At 36.4% G+C, this 15,557-nt stretch overlaps 1 protein-coding gene across 14 annotated transcripts in view; it reads left to right on the forward strand.

Moving 5' to 3' along the window:
• The window catches only part of magi2a (membrane associated guanylate kinase, WW and PDZ domain containing 2a), a 285,915-nt gene that overhangs the window by 224,979 nt on the left and 45,379 nt on the right, over positions 1 to 15,557 (forward strand). For all 14 annotated transcript variants that reach the window (XM_044108683.1, XM_044108686.1, XM_044108687.1 and 11 more), the window contains 2 exons: positions 2,373 to 2,555; positions 8,242 to 8,922. In XM_044108683.1, the coding sequence (XP_043964618.1) occupies positions 2,373 to 2,555; positions 8,242 to 8,922 (864 nt within the window). The remainder of the gene's footprint in view (positions 1 to 2,372; positions 2,556 to 8,241; positions 8,923 to 15,557) is intronic.

Here is a 15,557-nt window from a genome sequence, read left to right on the forward strand (position 1 = left end):
GACACAACATAATGTTAAAATGTTATGGGTTTTTTAAGATTTAAAAACATCAGTGTAAAAATGTAGCCCTTTTTTTCATGAAAAGATGTCAGCCCCCTTAATACAATAGAAAATTCAGATTTTATGGGAATGGCCGATAAGATTAATCAGCTTTAGATTATTTTTTTAATTGAAAACATTCATCCCTATATTGGGAGTTGTATGAATAAATAGTTAGGTATATTTATTGATGGTTTTTCCCCCCTTAACATTCCAGTTGTTTCTGTGTGTTTATACTATTTTTATATCTACTGAGATATAATTACTTGTTTTATTCAATTATTTGACTTGCCTTAGAGAGTTGCTATTTTTTAAATTTTGTGTTTCTTTTGTGCACAATGACAATAAAAGGAATTTTTATTCTAAAAGCAATATTTACACCTAAAATTGTTTGTTTTCCACAGCTTTTAGTGGTTGGATCAGGTCAGCTGTCCCTGCTTGAAGTGAATCGTTGAACTGTATCTAACTGAACTTGTTGGTTTAATTGTGATTCGATTCTCCCCATCTGTTATTTCCCAGCGGTAGGAGGTACTGGACTGTGGAAGTGTAGGTTTGTTTCTGTCATAGTGCACCACTCCAAACTACCTGTGTCCAGTCCAGTGAGGCTCTCTCTCCTCTTTACTTCCCCTCTTCCTCTTTTCTCACACTTTAACGCCAGCAGAGGATGCCAGCCCCAGCGCCACCCTCCCTAGACGCCCTCATGCGCAGGTCGGCCCGGCGCCCGAGCGCTGCCACAGCCTCGGCGACCTGTCCCGCTCCCCGACAACCGGTCGCCGGGCTCCCTCGTACGCCACCTCCTCTTCCGCCGAAGTGTCTCCGCTCCGGAGCGTTCTGACTCGGCGGATGAACACGTGCCCTCATAGGCAGCGGCATCCGCAGCCCCTTTACGCCTCTGCTTGCACCGTTCTGCTCGAGCAGCCCGTGTGCAGCCCCTATTCCCTGTGGCACATCGTCAGTAAGTAGGCCAAGAAGGAAGAAAAAACCGGCTGACTGTCATTCTTATGGCTGCCTGCGCTCGTGACTTACTGTACGCATGCAAAGCTTCTCCCTTGAGGCCGTTTTGGGGATTTGTGCAATGACTGTGTACTATGACTTGTTTTATCTCCGTACATAAGCAAACACAGTGAGGGTAATCGCTCACTAAATCTGGACCAGTGACGACAAACAAAGGATGTAACCTCTCCTGTTAGCCAGATTTAGTTTCCGAGGTGGAAAGACGTAGGACTTGCTTAAGTGTGACTAATCCTGTTGGCTGAGATCCGCTCATTACTACTCAAGGCGCTCCTCTAAAAAACTTCTCCCACTTTTCCTTAAAACTCCCCGAGCATCTTCCTGTGGAACTGATCCCCTGCTGAGAGCATGTTTTCTGCTGGACCCGTGAACTGCACCACTGCTGCACTCTGCACGCCCTCTGCCCCATCGTGTACTCCTGATCAAAGTTTGAAGACCAGTTGAAAAGTGGCAAAAATTCACATTTTGCACTGCTGGAGGTTAAGACGGTCCTAAGTAGAGCTTCACAAAGCAAAAAGAAGAAAGGGAAGACAAAAAAAATCTGAGTGAGCATTTTATTGTGAACAACCTTAAAGTGGACCTTTAATCTAAAATTCACAATTTTATACTGCCTTTTAGGTCTTTACTGCTTCTAGAAACAACCCAAGCGCTTAAAGAAAAACACCCAGCAAGTTTTTGCAGGAAGTTGAAGTTTTTTGATGTCTGGAAAACGAGCCATTTCAAAAATGGATCATTTTGTCGTCGCATTCTGACGACAAAACGTCAGAATGTGACGTCGTTTTGTATTTTGTTTTGGGTTTCTACTATTTCTATAAACAACCCAAATGCTAAAATAAAAACACCCAGGCGATTTTTGGCAGTAAGCTAATACTTTTTGGTGTTTAGAAAATTAGCTGTTTCGATTTTCACCTGTGAGTGTAAATGTTGATTTGGGGAGTGGGGCTCTACTCAGAATATTTTTAAAATCCAAAACTGCAAAATATAAATTTTTGGAATATTTCAATTGCGCTTAAGATTTTTGATCAGGAGTGCATCAGCTTTGGAGGAGAGCGATCCGGTGACGGTCACGTTTGGTGGATTTTTGCATCTGGAGTAAGAATTGCTAAACCTCACCTGCATCTATCGGCACCACGGCCCAACCTGTGTCCAGTTATGCTATCCTGCCAGTTTCCCTTTCTAGTGGACAAGCTTTCCCCCTCATGCCTCTGCCCTCTGAGCCCCACCTTGCTCCAGCTTTGAGGTTCTTCCATTGTCTGGAAAAAATAATTAAACTGAGGGTTATATTTAAACCGGTTATCGCTTTTGTTTGTTTTCACTCTTAGAGAAGCCCCTGTTCACCCGAGACCCGACTCAGCTGAAAGGCAGCTTCCTGTCCACGGCGCTCCAAAAGAGCAACATGGGGTTCGGCTTCACCATCATCGGTGGGGATGAGCCCGATGAGTTCCTCCAGGTCAAAAGCGTTATTCCTGATGGACCCGCCGCAGCCGATGGCAAGATGGCCACAGGTAAGCCCCAGGAACGGCTGACACGCTGTCTGAAACAGAGCTAAACTGAGCCCCAATACTTACAAAAAACTAAAGAAAAGAGAACTTTTATTTTTCTGAATTAGTCAAATCTAGAGCTAAAGCGATTAATCGTGATTAATCGATTGTCATTGCTAACTAATTTACCAATTGATTATTGGTTAACTGGAGCATACAGACTCTAAAAAAGGTAATTTCCTGAAAAAAATGTACTTACAGCAGTAATAAAGCCAACATTTAAAAAAATACAAGTATACAATTTGCATTTGAGATAAAAAAAAAAAATCATCTGTAAATTTGTTCTACCCAAACTCCTCATGTGGCACAGTTTTAGCTTCCGCTGGTTTAAATTATGCTAAAATAAACACCTTCTGCTATCAGGTTATTAATCAGTTAATCCAAAAAGTAATCAACAAATTAGTGCTGCAATTTATTGATGCCAAGTCAAACAGAAAAACTGAACTTTTCACACGTTGATGTCAAATTTCACAAAATGAATGCTGTTATTGCCTCTTAGGCACAAAAATGGAAAGTTTTTAATTTAAAAAATGAAATGAATAGTTTATTCACATCTTTCAATGTGTATGTAATATTGTATAAAAATGATTGAGAAATTTGCATTACATGCCATATTTGTTAATCAAATTAATCGTCAGAATAATAGATTAATTGATAGATTAATTGATCATTATTTGGAACCCTAATATGGATTTAGAATATTTTCTCAGTTTCTGAGAATACTGTTTAAGTGTAGAGCTAGTTCATCTTAAAACTTGCACTGGCAAAAGTTTTGTAAGTGGATATATGCACATGCCTGGGAACCAACTGTGCATTTTTGTCCTTCCATTAATCATGGAACAGACTGAGTCCTACAGCACTTGGTCACGGCCACATAGGGGAACAAACTGCTGCACACTGAGATGATCCATCTGCACTAAAGGTCAAGGGATGAATAGTAGTCAGGTTGTACTGTGATGTATATTGTGGAGCAAATAATCTAAATTTGGATGTTATTCATCGCATTGACTCTAAAAACATTGATCGAAAGTTACGTGTCCTCTTTAAAACTTTGTCCTCTTGCAGATTTTGAAAAATTCATGTCATTGCTTTAGCATAAATGCCCTGTTTTTACTGACTTATAGGTTCACCGGTACAAAATACATCCCTAGTTGACTAATAAAGCTCGTCTGTTTCTGTACTCCTACTCTATTTTAGAATTCCCTTCTCTTGTTTTATGTATTATTTTTCCTAAAATAGCTAACAGTTACTCCTCTTCGATCCCTTCAGCTCATCTTCATCTGTGCCTCACCAGCCTTGCTCCATCCCCCTCTTCAGACTGAGTGTCCTACTTCTACATTTACAGAGCAGGCACAATCACAGAAACTCAGAGAAACCCAGGCCTGGGAGGAGTGTGAAATTTGCAATTTTGGGTTGAAGGTTCTTGCCTCTTTTTGGATTCGACCCCTCTTGGGCGTCTTTGTCATGCAGTTCCACTACAGAGCACAGTTAATATGAGTTTAACATACTTTGTTAAACTCAGATCTTTTATTTTATGGACCTTAGTGGCTTAATGATTTAATATTATAGTATTGGTATTTTTTATGTTTATTGTTTTATTTATTTGTTCAACATAGTTTTACGTTTACGCCCCTTAGAGTCAAGGTTTATATAGATTAGTGGGTCTAACAAGTTGCTACAAACTGTGGAGCCTAATTTCTGTCTCTTATTCAGCACCAAAGGGGTTGTTTCTTCTGAGCTACATCCTTATCCAGTCACCACAGTGTCTGTTTTAGAAGGATAAAACCTTTTATTTTTAAGTTCAGTGTGATTTGGTGCGCATTCTTCCTGAAAAATAAACAAAAAAAATTTACATTTACAGCCTTTCTGCAACTGGAAATAATCAATTTTATTCCTATTTGAAGGTTTTACTCTTGACAGTAAAGAACTTGACAATTATTTAAGCTGCTTTTAAAGAGCCTTATGAGCTAACATAGTAAGGTAGCTTAAACTAGCTAGCTAACAGATGTGGGTCAAAACTCCCTTTTAACCAATTCATTGTTTTTATGTTCTTAAACCATTTCGTACAAATTTATTTCTCTTGGTAATAAGGTATTTTGTGTTGAAATATGGCAATAAATTAAATAAATACAAGTCTCACATAGTTTAATTTAATTGCTCACCATTTTCTGAAGACTTTCTGTTTCACTCAATTTCCATTTATTTTGGTTCTTAACACCTCAGATTAAACCAAAGTAGGTCTAAATGACTTCATGCTGATATTAGTCATTGAAATTACATAGATTCTAGAAAACTAATTTAAATCTTTAATTATTAAAGCAGCACAAAGTGATGCATTGTCACTACAAAACATCTCATGGTAGCTGAATTTATTTTGTACATAAAACGGTTGAGTACAGAACAACCACTTGTCTTTAGCAGCTATTGTACAGCAATAAAACCTGCTGACTAAACGTCTTGGAACTCCAGTTGGGTTGCTAGGTAACGGGCTGGGCTTGGTCTGGGGTTGCTAGGTAACGATGGAATGCCCTGGATATAAGGTTTTTGAAACAGCTCATTTTCCAGATACCAGAAAACATTAATTTAAGTTCTTTTAAAAAATGGCTAGGTGTGGGGTTTTTTAAGCGCTTAGGCTGTTTTTTGAAGCAGTTGAGACACAAAATGGAAGTAGAAAAACTTTAATTTTGCCATCAAAATAAAAACTCTTCCAATTAGTTCACAGAATCATCCTCTTAAATGTTGTCGCCTTTTTTCTTTTTTTGGTCTAATTTGTTCTCATAATTTGCGGAAAGATTAAACTAAATATCTGTCTCACTCAGTCTTTCTGACAGATAAATAGTATTATTTGGACATACAATGCAATAACAAAGCAAAAGGATATGAATTGCTAAAACCTGAAGACATCTCTTGGACACTTGGAAATGCAGTCTCCATCGAAAGCCTGCTGGGAGTTTTGAGATGCTGTAATCCTCTCAGCAGGGACTCTGAGTCCTCTTATATTCACACACTTCTGAACACACCATTAGAGGGAAATTAACATGTCATGTAGAATTATGAAAGGAGGAAACAGTGAAATGACTCAGCTTGAAAAGTCATCCTTGGTCACTGTGCAAAAAAGAGGATGCAGTGGTTTCCGATTTACAAGAATCTGACATTATTGCAATTTTTTGTCGATCTGTGTTTGGCAACATTTTATCCATTACACATAGTTATAGAGTTTGAAAGTGTCGTCTTTGAAATGTTTAGCATATAACAGCTTAAATTCAACCTTTTCCCAAAAAATGCACTTTTAAAAGACAAATTAATTCCTCAGACTGATTTTTAGTGAGTCGTGTCATATGAGTTATGAAGCAATTAATCCGATTAATTGTGATTAATTGTTTATTGAAAAAATTGTCAACTAATTTTACTCATCAATTAATTAACTGGAGCATCAAGACTCAAAAAAGGCCATTTGCTGTAAGAAAAACATACTAAGAGCTGTAATTAAGTCAAAACAGTACAAAAAATATATAAATTTTGCATCTGAGACAAAGATTTTTTATTTAAATATGTTCTACACAAAACAAGTTGTCATAATCAAACTTCGCCCAGTTCAAGTTTTGTGAAAAACAAAAACAAACAAATCCAGTTCATGAGTTAAAAGATATTTTGTAGCTACATTCACTAAAGGAATGCTGTGTTCAATTTTAGACAATAAAATGTTTGTTTTCTTATTTAAAAATTTAATTTAATTATTTGTTTTCATATTTTAATGTCTTTCTAGTATTGTATAAAAAGGCATAAGTGAAGAATTTGCAGAATGTGCCAAATTTTTTACCCGATTAATCGTCAGATTAACCGATTAATCGATAACTAAAATAGATGTAACGTCATGAATTTAAAGTGGTCATCAGTGCAGTTGCCTGGATTCCAGCTCGTACCTCTTACATGTGTTGATGCTTCCAGTCTGGCTGCATTTTCTGTCTGGCCACAAACTGAGACACATGGCGAGAGCGAGGCTCCGCGAGGTCACCGCACCATCATTTGTTTTCTGCCAACGCGCTCGGCTATTGATTGTGACACAAACGCTCAAGGCAAATGTCGGCCGCGTTTACCCTGATTAATTAAAAAGTGCCTCACGTCACGCCGCCTCTAGGTGTGTGCTCTTTCTGCCAGTACCAGCAGAGAAACCAGAAATCGTTTGCATGTTACTTCGTTTACAGTGAGAGATCACATTCACTTCTGTCGCTCAGAGGCTTTAACCTTTTTGCTTCACTTTAGCAATTAATCCATAAATTCAGATGAATTATCTTCTCATGCAACTGACTGGTTGGAAAGCTTTGCAACACTTCCTAGAAATCCTGACAGTTTGCCTATAATTAGAAAATAAGCAGGTAATGTTGAGCGCCTGCTCTTTATAGGATTGGTTTTATTGTTCCCAGTCGCCCAGTGCCTCCACTGTGGAGCGTAAAACACTATATTTAGCAAAGAGTTGGAGACAGGGATGTGGCTGCATGTGGCGTCCTTTTCTGTAGGAACATTTAGTTGTCTGCTAGGTTTTATCTACACTGCAGTGAGCAAATAAAAGCTCTGGAAGCCATAAAAGGCAAACACTTATGGCCACCTGTCATCTTTACCCTTTTACGCAGAAAAGGCAGATTAGAGATTATCGCGGGTTTTGTTTATTTGTGTTTATGGCAGGAAACGTGTGCATGGATACATCTGTCACTGTAAACAGCTGACATATAATTGAGCTTTGACTCGTTTTGCAGTTAGAATCTGACTGATGGCTGGTATCATAGCTTTACTAAAACGGCAAATTACATTGATTTTTCTCTACCCATTTAATTAGTTTATATAATTTGTGCCTTTGTTTTGCTCATTATATGTAAATCAGCTGACATTAGCTCTTATTTGATTGTCTTACCTTGTTTTTAAACGTTTTAAGTGGCTCCTTTCTGCTTTTTCCTTTTTGATTTTTGACTTCCTGCCCACATTTATGCCATAACTTTTATTATGTTGGGAGAAATATTCCTGTTTTGCTTCTCTTGTTCTTTTCTGATGATCAGTGATAACCTTCAGTGTTGCTTTTTATGTTTTACCTTTAAAAAAGTGTTTTTGTCACATGCTGCATCTTAAAACAGAGTTTCTATAAAAAAGTATTCTCCCCCCTGAATTTTTCTACCCTTTTTATTGATTTAACAAATCATTAGCAATCAACAAAATTTGACTTTTTGACAAAAACAAAATCTCTTCAACGTCAAACTAGTCTTTTGAGCTTTAACTAGATATTTTGTTGAAGAAAGCTCAGCATTAGAATATGATTATACGAGAGCAGACAGTAATGATTATCGATTAATCTGTAGATTTTTCGATTAATTGGATAAAAAATTCTGCATATTTTTCATTTAAACTTTTAGACTGCTTTTGATTGTGTGAAATCTATTTAATAATTTAAGAATTATTATATTAATTCATGATTATTTCAGTAATCGATTCAACACTATTAATCTGATTAATTGTTTCTTGCCACATAAGGAATTTGAGTCTTTCAACAATTAATCGATTACTAAATTAGTTGACGATTATTTCAATAATCAATTCAACACGATTAATCGTTTCAGCCATAGGCTATACTTGACTTTTCTGCCTTTTTGCCTTTTCGTAGGGGACGTCATCGTCTACATTAACGACGTCTGCGTTCTGGGAACGACCCACGCTGATGTGGTTAAACTCTTCCAGTCGGTTCCCATCGGTCAGAGCGTGACGCTCGTGTTGTGTCGCGGCTACCCTTTACCGTATGACCCAGAGGACGCCTCCAACACCAACAACTCCACCACCACCACCATCATCTCCCCGCTGGGCATCATGGAGCAGCGGCCAATCATGGTGAACGGCAGAACCGGCTACGATAACTACCTGGACTACCTGACGCGTACGGCGCGCTTTGTTACAGACCCCAGTCAGGACCACGTCATCTCCCAGCAGCCGCCGCTTCTCACCGCTCACCCGGGCGACACCCACCTGGACGGCTCGCTCCCGGCCGGCACCACGCCCCCCGACAGCGTCTCCATGGCGTCGTCGGGGGCAACCCAAGGGGAGCTGCTGACGGTGACGATGGCGAAGGGCGTGGACGGGTTCGGCTTCACGATCGCAGACAGTCTGACGGGTCAGCGTGTCAAGCAGGTCCTGGAGCCTCAGGGCTGTCCGGGTCTGTGCGAAGGTGACCTGATCCTGGAGATAAACAAGCAGGCAGTGGCCGGATTCACCCACACGCAGGTGGTGGAGCTGCTGAAGGAGTGTGCAGTGGGGGCAGAGGCCAGCCTGGTGGTGCAGAGAGGGGGCACGGGTAAGTCCACACGTCTGTTTATTGTTCTGTTGCTGTTCTCCAGAGGAGCAAAATGTGGGATTCTGTACAGTAATAAAAGCTGTGTCAGTCCTAAATTGAGCAACAATAGCTGCGTGTCCATTAACCATAAAATTGCACAAAAATAAATTTGCCTAATGAAAATACGGCAATTTTGACACACAAAACACGTTTTTGCACTAGATGAGGTGGTTTTTCAGCCGCATCAAAGTTGATTTATTTTGCAAAACTGCAATGGAAACATTTTATTTGCATCACACCTGATTGGCTACAGGATGTTACTACTGCCAAAAACGACAAAGAAGACGACAGGAAGTAGTTGGTTTATTTTTTTTCATTGTACATCTCAGTTCATAAAAGGTTTTGTCACTCAGATGTGTTGGATGGCTGAATTATGAACATATCTGATGAAACTGTTTAGATTTGCCATGATTTTTACTAACTTATTGTGTTTACAGATTTCCTATTTTTCTTTTTTTTGCATTAGCAGAAAATAGGCAAAGATTTGTGATGGAAACCCAGCTACTAACTGTCCATTTATCCTCTTGACTTTTACCTTTCTCCAGATTGAAAATGTCCATCTCCTCTCTGAGTCCAATATGTCAACAATACGATCTGATTGAAGAGTGTTTTTCTAGTTGCTTTTTGATGTATTTTTGTTTGCATGGTCAGTTTCTTATGGACTTTAATTGTCTAAAGTAGGATGGGGGAGTAAACTTAAAAAAATCTCTGATTTTAATCAAGTTTTATTCTTGGAAAGAAATTACAAATGACAAAAGTATCTTTTATTTCAATCATCTCTTCTGTGAGTATTAGGGCCACGCTATAAGAATTTAATTATGAGAATATAATCATAATATTAACAAAATAAAGACAAAACTTCTTAAATTACATGGATAAAGTTAAAATCTGATATGAGCATCTCGGTCTCTTCCTCAAATATTTCAAATAATTTGATGCTAATGTGTTAAGATATTTATTATTTCTACTAAATATTAAGTTACATTAAGTTAAAAATTACACCAAAATAAAGCTTCACAAAATGCTTTTAGCTTTTGGTTATTTTTTTATTTTAAAATTACAATTTTATTCTCACTTTACTTTTACTCTGTTGTCTAATGACTTTATTCTTGTTTTATTTTTGTCATTAGAATAAAAAACATTTGCCTGGCCCTAATATTTTCTCGTAGAGTTGACCTGAATTCAAAATGTAAATAAATAGAAGCTTAAAAACACGTTTGTCAAGCAAAATGGCGGCATCAGTTTAAAGCTCAAGGACTTTATTTTCCAAAAATGAAAAACCAAAACTTTGATTAAATCAATTTATCGCCCAGTCCTACTCTAAAAAATCTTATTTTTCTCCCAATTATCATATAATCGCCCTTCGAGTGCTTCCTACTATACGTCTTTCCTTTTTATAATCAGTAAACGCCACAGCAGAATCTGCAGGTAGCTGGGCTGTTTTCTTGCTTTTTGTGTTCGCAGTATGACCTTGTGAGCTGTGAGCGTTCAGACGTCAGCGTTTGTCTTCAAAGTCGGAAACTGTCAGAGAGCTTCAGAATAATGTCAATGTCTCTGGCGGTAAATGAAAGAGATCATACAAAGAGGAAGGTGTTTTGTCACCCTCAACAAACGCAGCAGATATTTAAAAAAAAAATAATAGGTGCGCGGTTTTTGTGAAGTTAGAGATGAAACCATGATAGATCATTTCAAAAGGTTTATCCACCTTTAAAGTGATAGACATTCTCTTTAAACCGACTGAAAAATTCAGAAATCTTTTAAAAGAGGACATGAAAAACAGAAAAAAGCTTAAATAACCTGGTTTATTAAGTGTCCTGACTGCAATAATTATATTTTATGAAGCATTTGGGCTTCTTAAGTTCAAATTTAACATCTTTACTGATTTTTATTTACAAAAAAAGAAATAAAATTTAGCTTCTTCATTCGAATCATTTACTAAAACTCATAGTTTGCAGAAAAGTTACAAAATATCAAAGGTATCAGTCAGGAATAGGGTACAAAACATGTTTAGCTTTATGCTTTTACCATAGCAAAGCAAACAGTCAATAATCTAAAAAAAATTTGGTTATGTTGCAATAAAAAACTATTTCTCTTGGTATTTTCTTTTTATATTAAATGCAAACTGTACACATTTTTTGTTCAGTTTTGGATTAAAACTGCTTTAAGAGTTTTGTTTTATCAGTAAATGATGTTTTTGAGTCTGTATGCTCCAGTTAATGATTAATCAAGTACCAGATTAGTTGGCAATACAAAGTTTCCCCAGAAACCTTGGTAAGCCCGGCGGTTGGGCTCTGCAGTGACTCATCCAGCTGCCCGTCATGGTTTTGACTTAAAAATGTTTACAGTTGGAAGAAAATTTGAAAATATCTTGTGATAATTATGTGTTATTGAAAGATTGTAAGATTAATACCTGAATGCCAACTATAAAGTCTTAACAAATGCAAGCATAAAAAAAAAGCGTAAGTAAATAAGCAATGCTAAGCCTGGTGGGGGCACAAGTAAAGCCTGGCGGCCCGCCAGACTTATAATACACTGGTGGAAACACTGATTTATTAGTTCTGCTGAGAAACAGTAAAAACATACATCCAGATCAACATAAGAAAGACTTCTTTTGGCAAAGAAACAAAAAAATCCTGAAATTAGATCAATTTCAGTTATTTGAGCTCTCCTTTTCATTGTTAATAGTCGGATTCGTTTGTTGTTGCATTAAAAGGTGGAAATATTTTAGAAATATTGATAAAGGTCTAATGTTTTTGTTGCAAGCATGCTTCTACTGCCTGAACCAGCTGGAACTGAGACCGTTTAAATTTTTTTGGCTTTGGTCTTGATTCGTCTTGGCGTCCACTGAGAGGTGATGCATGAACTTTGCAGGGTGATCTGAAAGCAAAGCAGTTTTGCATTTGCTTTTGTGCGCATTTGTTGTGTAATGTCACATTCGAGTCACAATGCCAGCTGCCTGAGAGCCACAGACACCGTGGAGACTCTGCAGCAAAGGTCAGCATTGCCATCTGAATAAAGTTACAGCTGTTTGTTTCTTTATCAGGCTGCCCGTGTCTCTATTTCCAGCATAGAAATCCAAATAAAGTTACTTTTTAAAGTGTTAAAATGTGCTCTGATGTGTGACAGTGAAGTAGTTTTACTTTCATGGTTGGAATGTCGAGTCAAATATTTCTTATTCTATTTGTAGATATAAGTGAATACCTCATGGTGCACTGTTGAGCATCTTTGTTAAAGGGAGCTGGGAGTCAAAGGAGCTCAACTTTTGCTGAAGTGAGGCTGGAAGTGAGAGATGTGTGTGTCAAAATGTTTTGTTTTTCAGTAGATGTGTTTTTGGAGAGGTTCATGTGTCGTTTGGGAATATTTCAGAGATTTAACCATGAAACCACGTTAACCTGGTTAAGATCGAAAACTGAGGTTGAAATGATTAATCGCGATTAATCATGTTAATCCTGATGAATTGTATTAATCCTTATTCATGATGATTAAACAGGATTGCATGGTATTAATTATTAATCATGATTTATCATATTAATTGTGATTAATCATATCAGTAGTATTAATCGGATTAATTCCAGTTAATCATATTACTCCTGATAAATTGTATCAATCCTGGTTAATTGTATTAACTTTGATTAATCGTTTGTTGAAATAATCATCAACTATTTTGATAATCGATTAATCAACTAGTGTTAAAATAGCCTAAAAAGGGTATTTGCCGAAAGAACAAGTCAGAGTAAAAAGTTAGCTAAAACTGTCCAGAAATATGTACATTTTTCATTCAAGATAAAAATAAACCTGTAAATATGTTTTGCAGATGTCAAGTGGCATAATTGTATTTTCACCTGGTTCAAATTCTTTTTTTTAAAGTGCTATTAAACCCCTTTTTCTATCCAATTATTAATCAGTTAATAAAAAAAATAGCCAATAAATCAGCCCTACAGTGTATTGGTGGTAGTTTGAGCAGAAATGACTGATTTGTCCACATGTTGATGTTAGTCCTTTGCTACAATTAATCAAATGTTAAATAACGTAACAATGTTTTTTAATTTTATACAGTGGTACAATGAAAAGACATGAGAGTCCCAGTACAACCATTATACGTTGCTTAAATCTTCCCAATTTTAATGTTTTGTTTGAGCTCGAGTTAGTCTTTTTTTACAAACTCTAAATACCAAATCTATTGATGATTACGGATGTTGCCAACAACTTTTGCTGTTGCCAGCAGCAACATATGGTGTAATTCGTAATTATTTATCTAATAATTACTTAGATAAATTGTTCAAGTAATTATTGTAATAAACGTCAATATTGTTGCTTTGAGACCAATTTTGTTTGAATGGCTTCTGCTTAAGTTCTACACCAAATCCTCACAATAAAGATGGAAAATAATATATATAGTAATAGAAGGATAAATTATTTTATCATAAAATGCTAAAAAAAAAAAAAAAAAAAAAAACAATTAAACAAATGTTTATTTTAAAGTAGTGACTGTTCTGTTAAGTCTACAAACATGCTCAGTTTGCAGCAGGGAAATCTCAGGTGCACAGATTAAAACCTGAAAACTAGAAGTTTTCTTTTTAATACAACAAACATGCAAAATTAAATTAGTGGTCAGGAGTAAGAAGCTGTTTTAATCTGAAAAAAAACAACAACTTCTTTTCAGTTAAAAGACCTAACATGACCTCATCAGTCCATGTGGTTCATATCCTTTGAAACTATTGTGCAAACAGCTATATTTTAAAGTCCCGCAGTGAATAGTAATATGAAGCTAATGTGTTAAAAGATTCATTATTTTCTTACTTGTTAAACTGAAACCAAAATATGTCTTAAGAGGCTCATCATTTCTCATTGTTGATATTTTTTGTCCAAGCATTCTTATGAAATTACTACTTTGGACATTATTAACGCCTTAATCTCATATTATTCCAACTTTAATGTCATACGACTGCCTTTAATGCTCAACCGTTAAACAAATTAGACTGACTTCATTGGCCAAATAAATAGAAGCTGTTAGACAAGATGGCCGCCTTGGTTGTGCTGACATCACTTATCACTATGGAAACACAAGGAGTGCAAAAAATTCAGTCCTCAAAAACCAAAAATTACCTTTTATACCTCATCTACACAGTTCAGGTCCTTTTTTTTTTTTAATCAGTTTTCTTGTTTTCTACCTTCCTTCCCACCGTTCTCATAAATCTGGACGTGTCTAACGGAGCCGGCCACCCGGCTTCTGGCTGATATCGGCTGCAGAACCGCCATCACTCATTAATCTCTGGCTGCTGATATTTGCCGCTCATCGCAAATGTTTTTCAAGCAGCCACCTCTTTGCTTTCATCCGCGCTTGCAAACACTGACAGCTTTCATGCTTTCTTAACTCCCAAATTCAGGGACCTTGGTGGGGTTTTTTAATGTAGTGGTTACTATGGCAACACACTCCTAAATGTCCAGCATTAGTGGCTTAAAAAGCACGAGAGATGACGATTAACGGATAGCAACAAGATGTTTCTCTTGAACCGAGTTTGTTCCAAAAAAAATTTGAAATTGTAAATATAAAATAAGTTGTTTTTTTTGTTTGTTTGTTTGTTTTTCTGTACAACCAAGTGGTTCAAAAAAACAACCCAAACAAGTCTTTCTGTCAGGTGATTAAAAAATTACACTCTCATTTTAAGTGAGGAAAATGCAATAAAATTAATTTATCACTTGGCGATAAATTAATTTTATCAACAAATCAGATTTTTAGTTTCTGGCTATTTAATTTTTGAAAAATCAGGATTTTTTTTTCTCGCTGTAAACCTTCAGTTTCCACAGTTCAGTCAAAGTAATAAGAATAAAGTAATAAAATCAACAAATTTACTACGTTATCGCCGAATAAAGTGCAAAATTCATGAGAACGCAAACACGAAAAATACGAGAATTTAAATGAGGAATGTTCAGCACATTGTAAAGTTATACTTAATATTTTAACACATAGCATTAAATTACTGTCAGTATCAGAACTTTTAAACTATTGTACAAATAACTGACTCCATTTTGAAAAAAGAACCACAGACATCAACTTTTTCTCATTTTTTGTTATAATTTTTTTTTAAATTGCTGTGAATTGCGTCTGTATTTTGCTAATATTATGGCTCTTTTAATGTAATTAAACATACATTTTTGTAACCTGCTTCTGATACTCTGTTATCCAACTGACAGAAAGGATGACTGAACTAAAAAACACTTTTTGAAAATATTTTTTGAACTTAAAATAATCGACTGTTTGTCAAAGAAGTGATTTAAAATGACTTCCCCGCTTTCAAAATGAATTTAAAATCCTAAATAATCTGTTTTGTATACTTAAAAACAAAATTTTCTGAACTCTGAATAAAATATTTTCTCTTACGTTTTTTTTTCTGAAAAGCCCAGAAGTGTCGATATCAACAGTTATTAGAGGCATACCAGTCCAGAAACGAGACTTTTTCTTATCAAATCTTCCAGTCACTTAAACTCGACCGCCTTCAGAAGCTTTTCTCTCATATTAAAGATTTCATACTCGCCCATCCTTGAATTGTATCTTGACCCTGCTGCCCTCTTCCCAACACACATAGATTTTTCTC

Source organism: Gambusia affinis, linkage group LG23 (genome assembly GCF_019740435.1).
Source record: "Gambusia affinis linkage group LG23, SWU_Gaff_1.0, whole genome shotgun sequence".
Taxonomy (NCBI): domain Eukaryota; kingdom Metazoa; phylum Chordata; class Actinopteri; order Cyprinodontiformes; family Poeciliidae; genus Gambusia; species Gambusia affinis.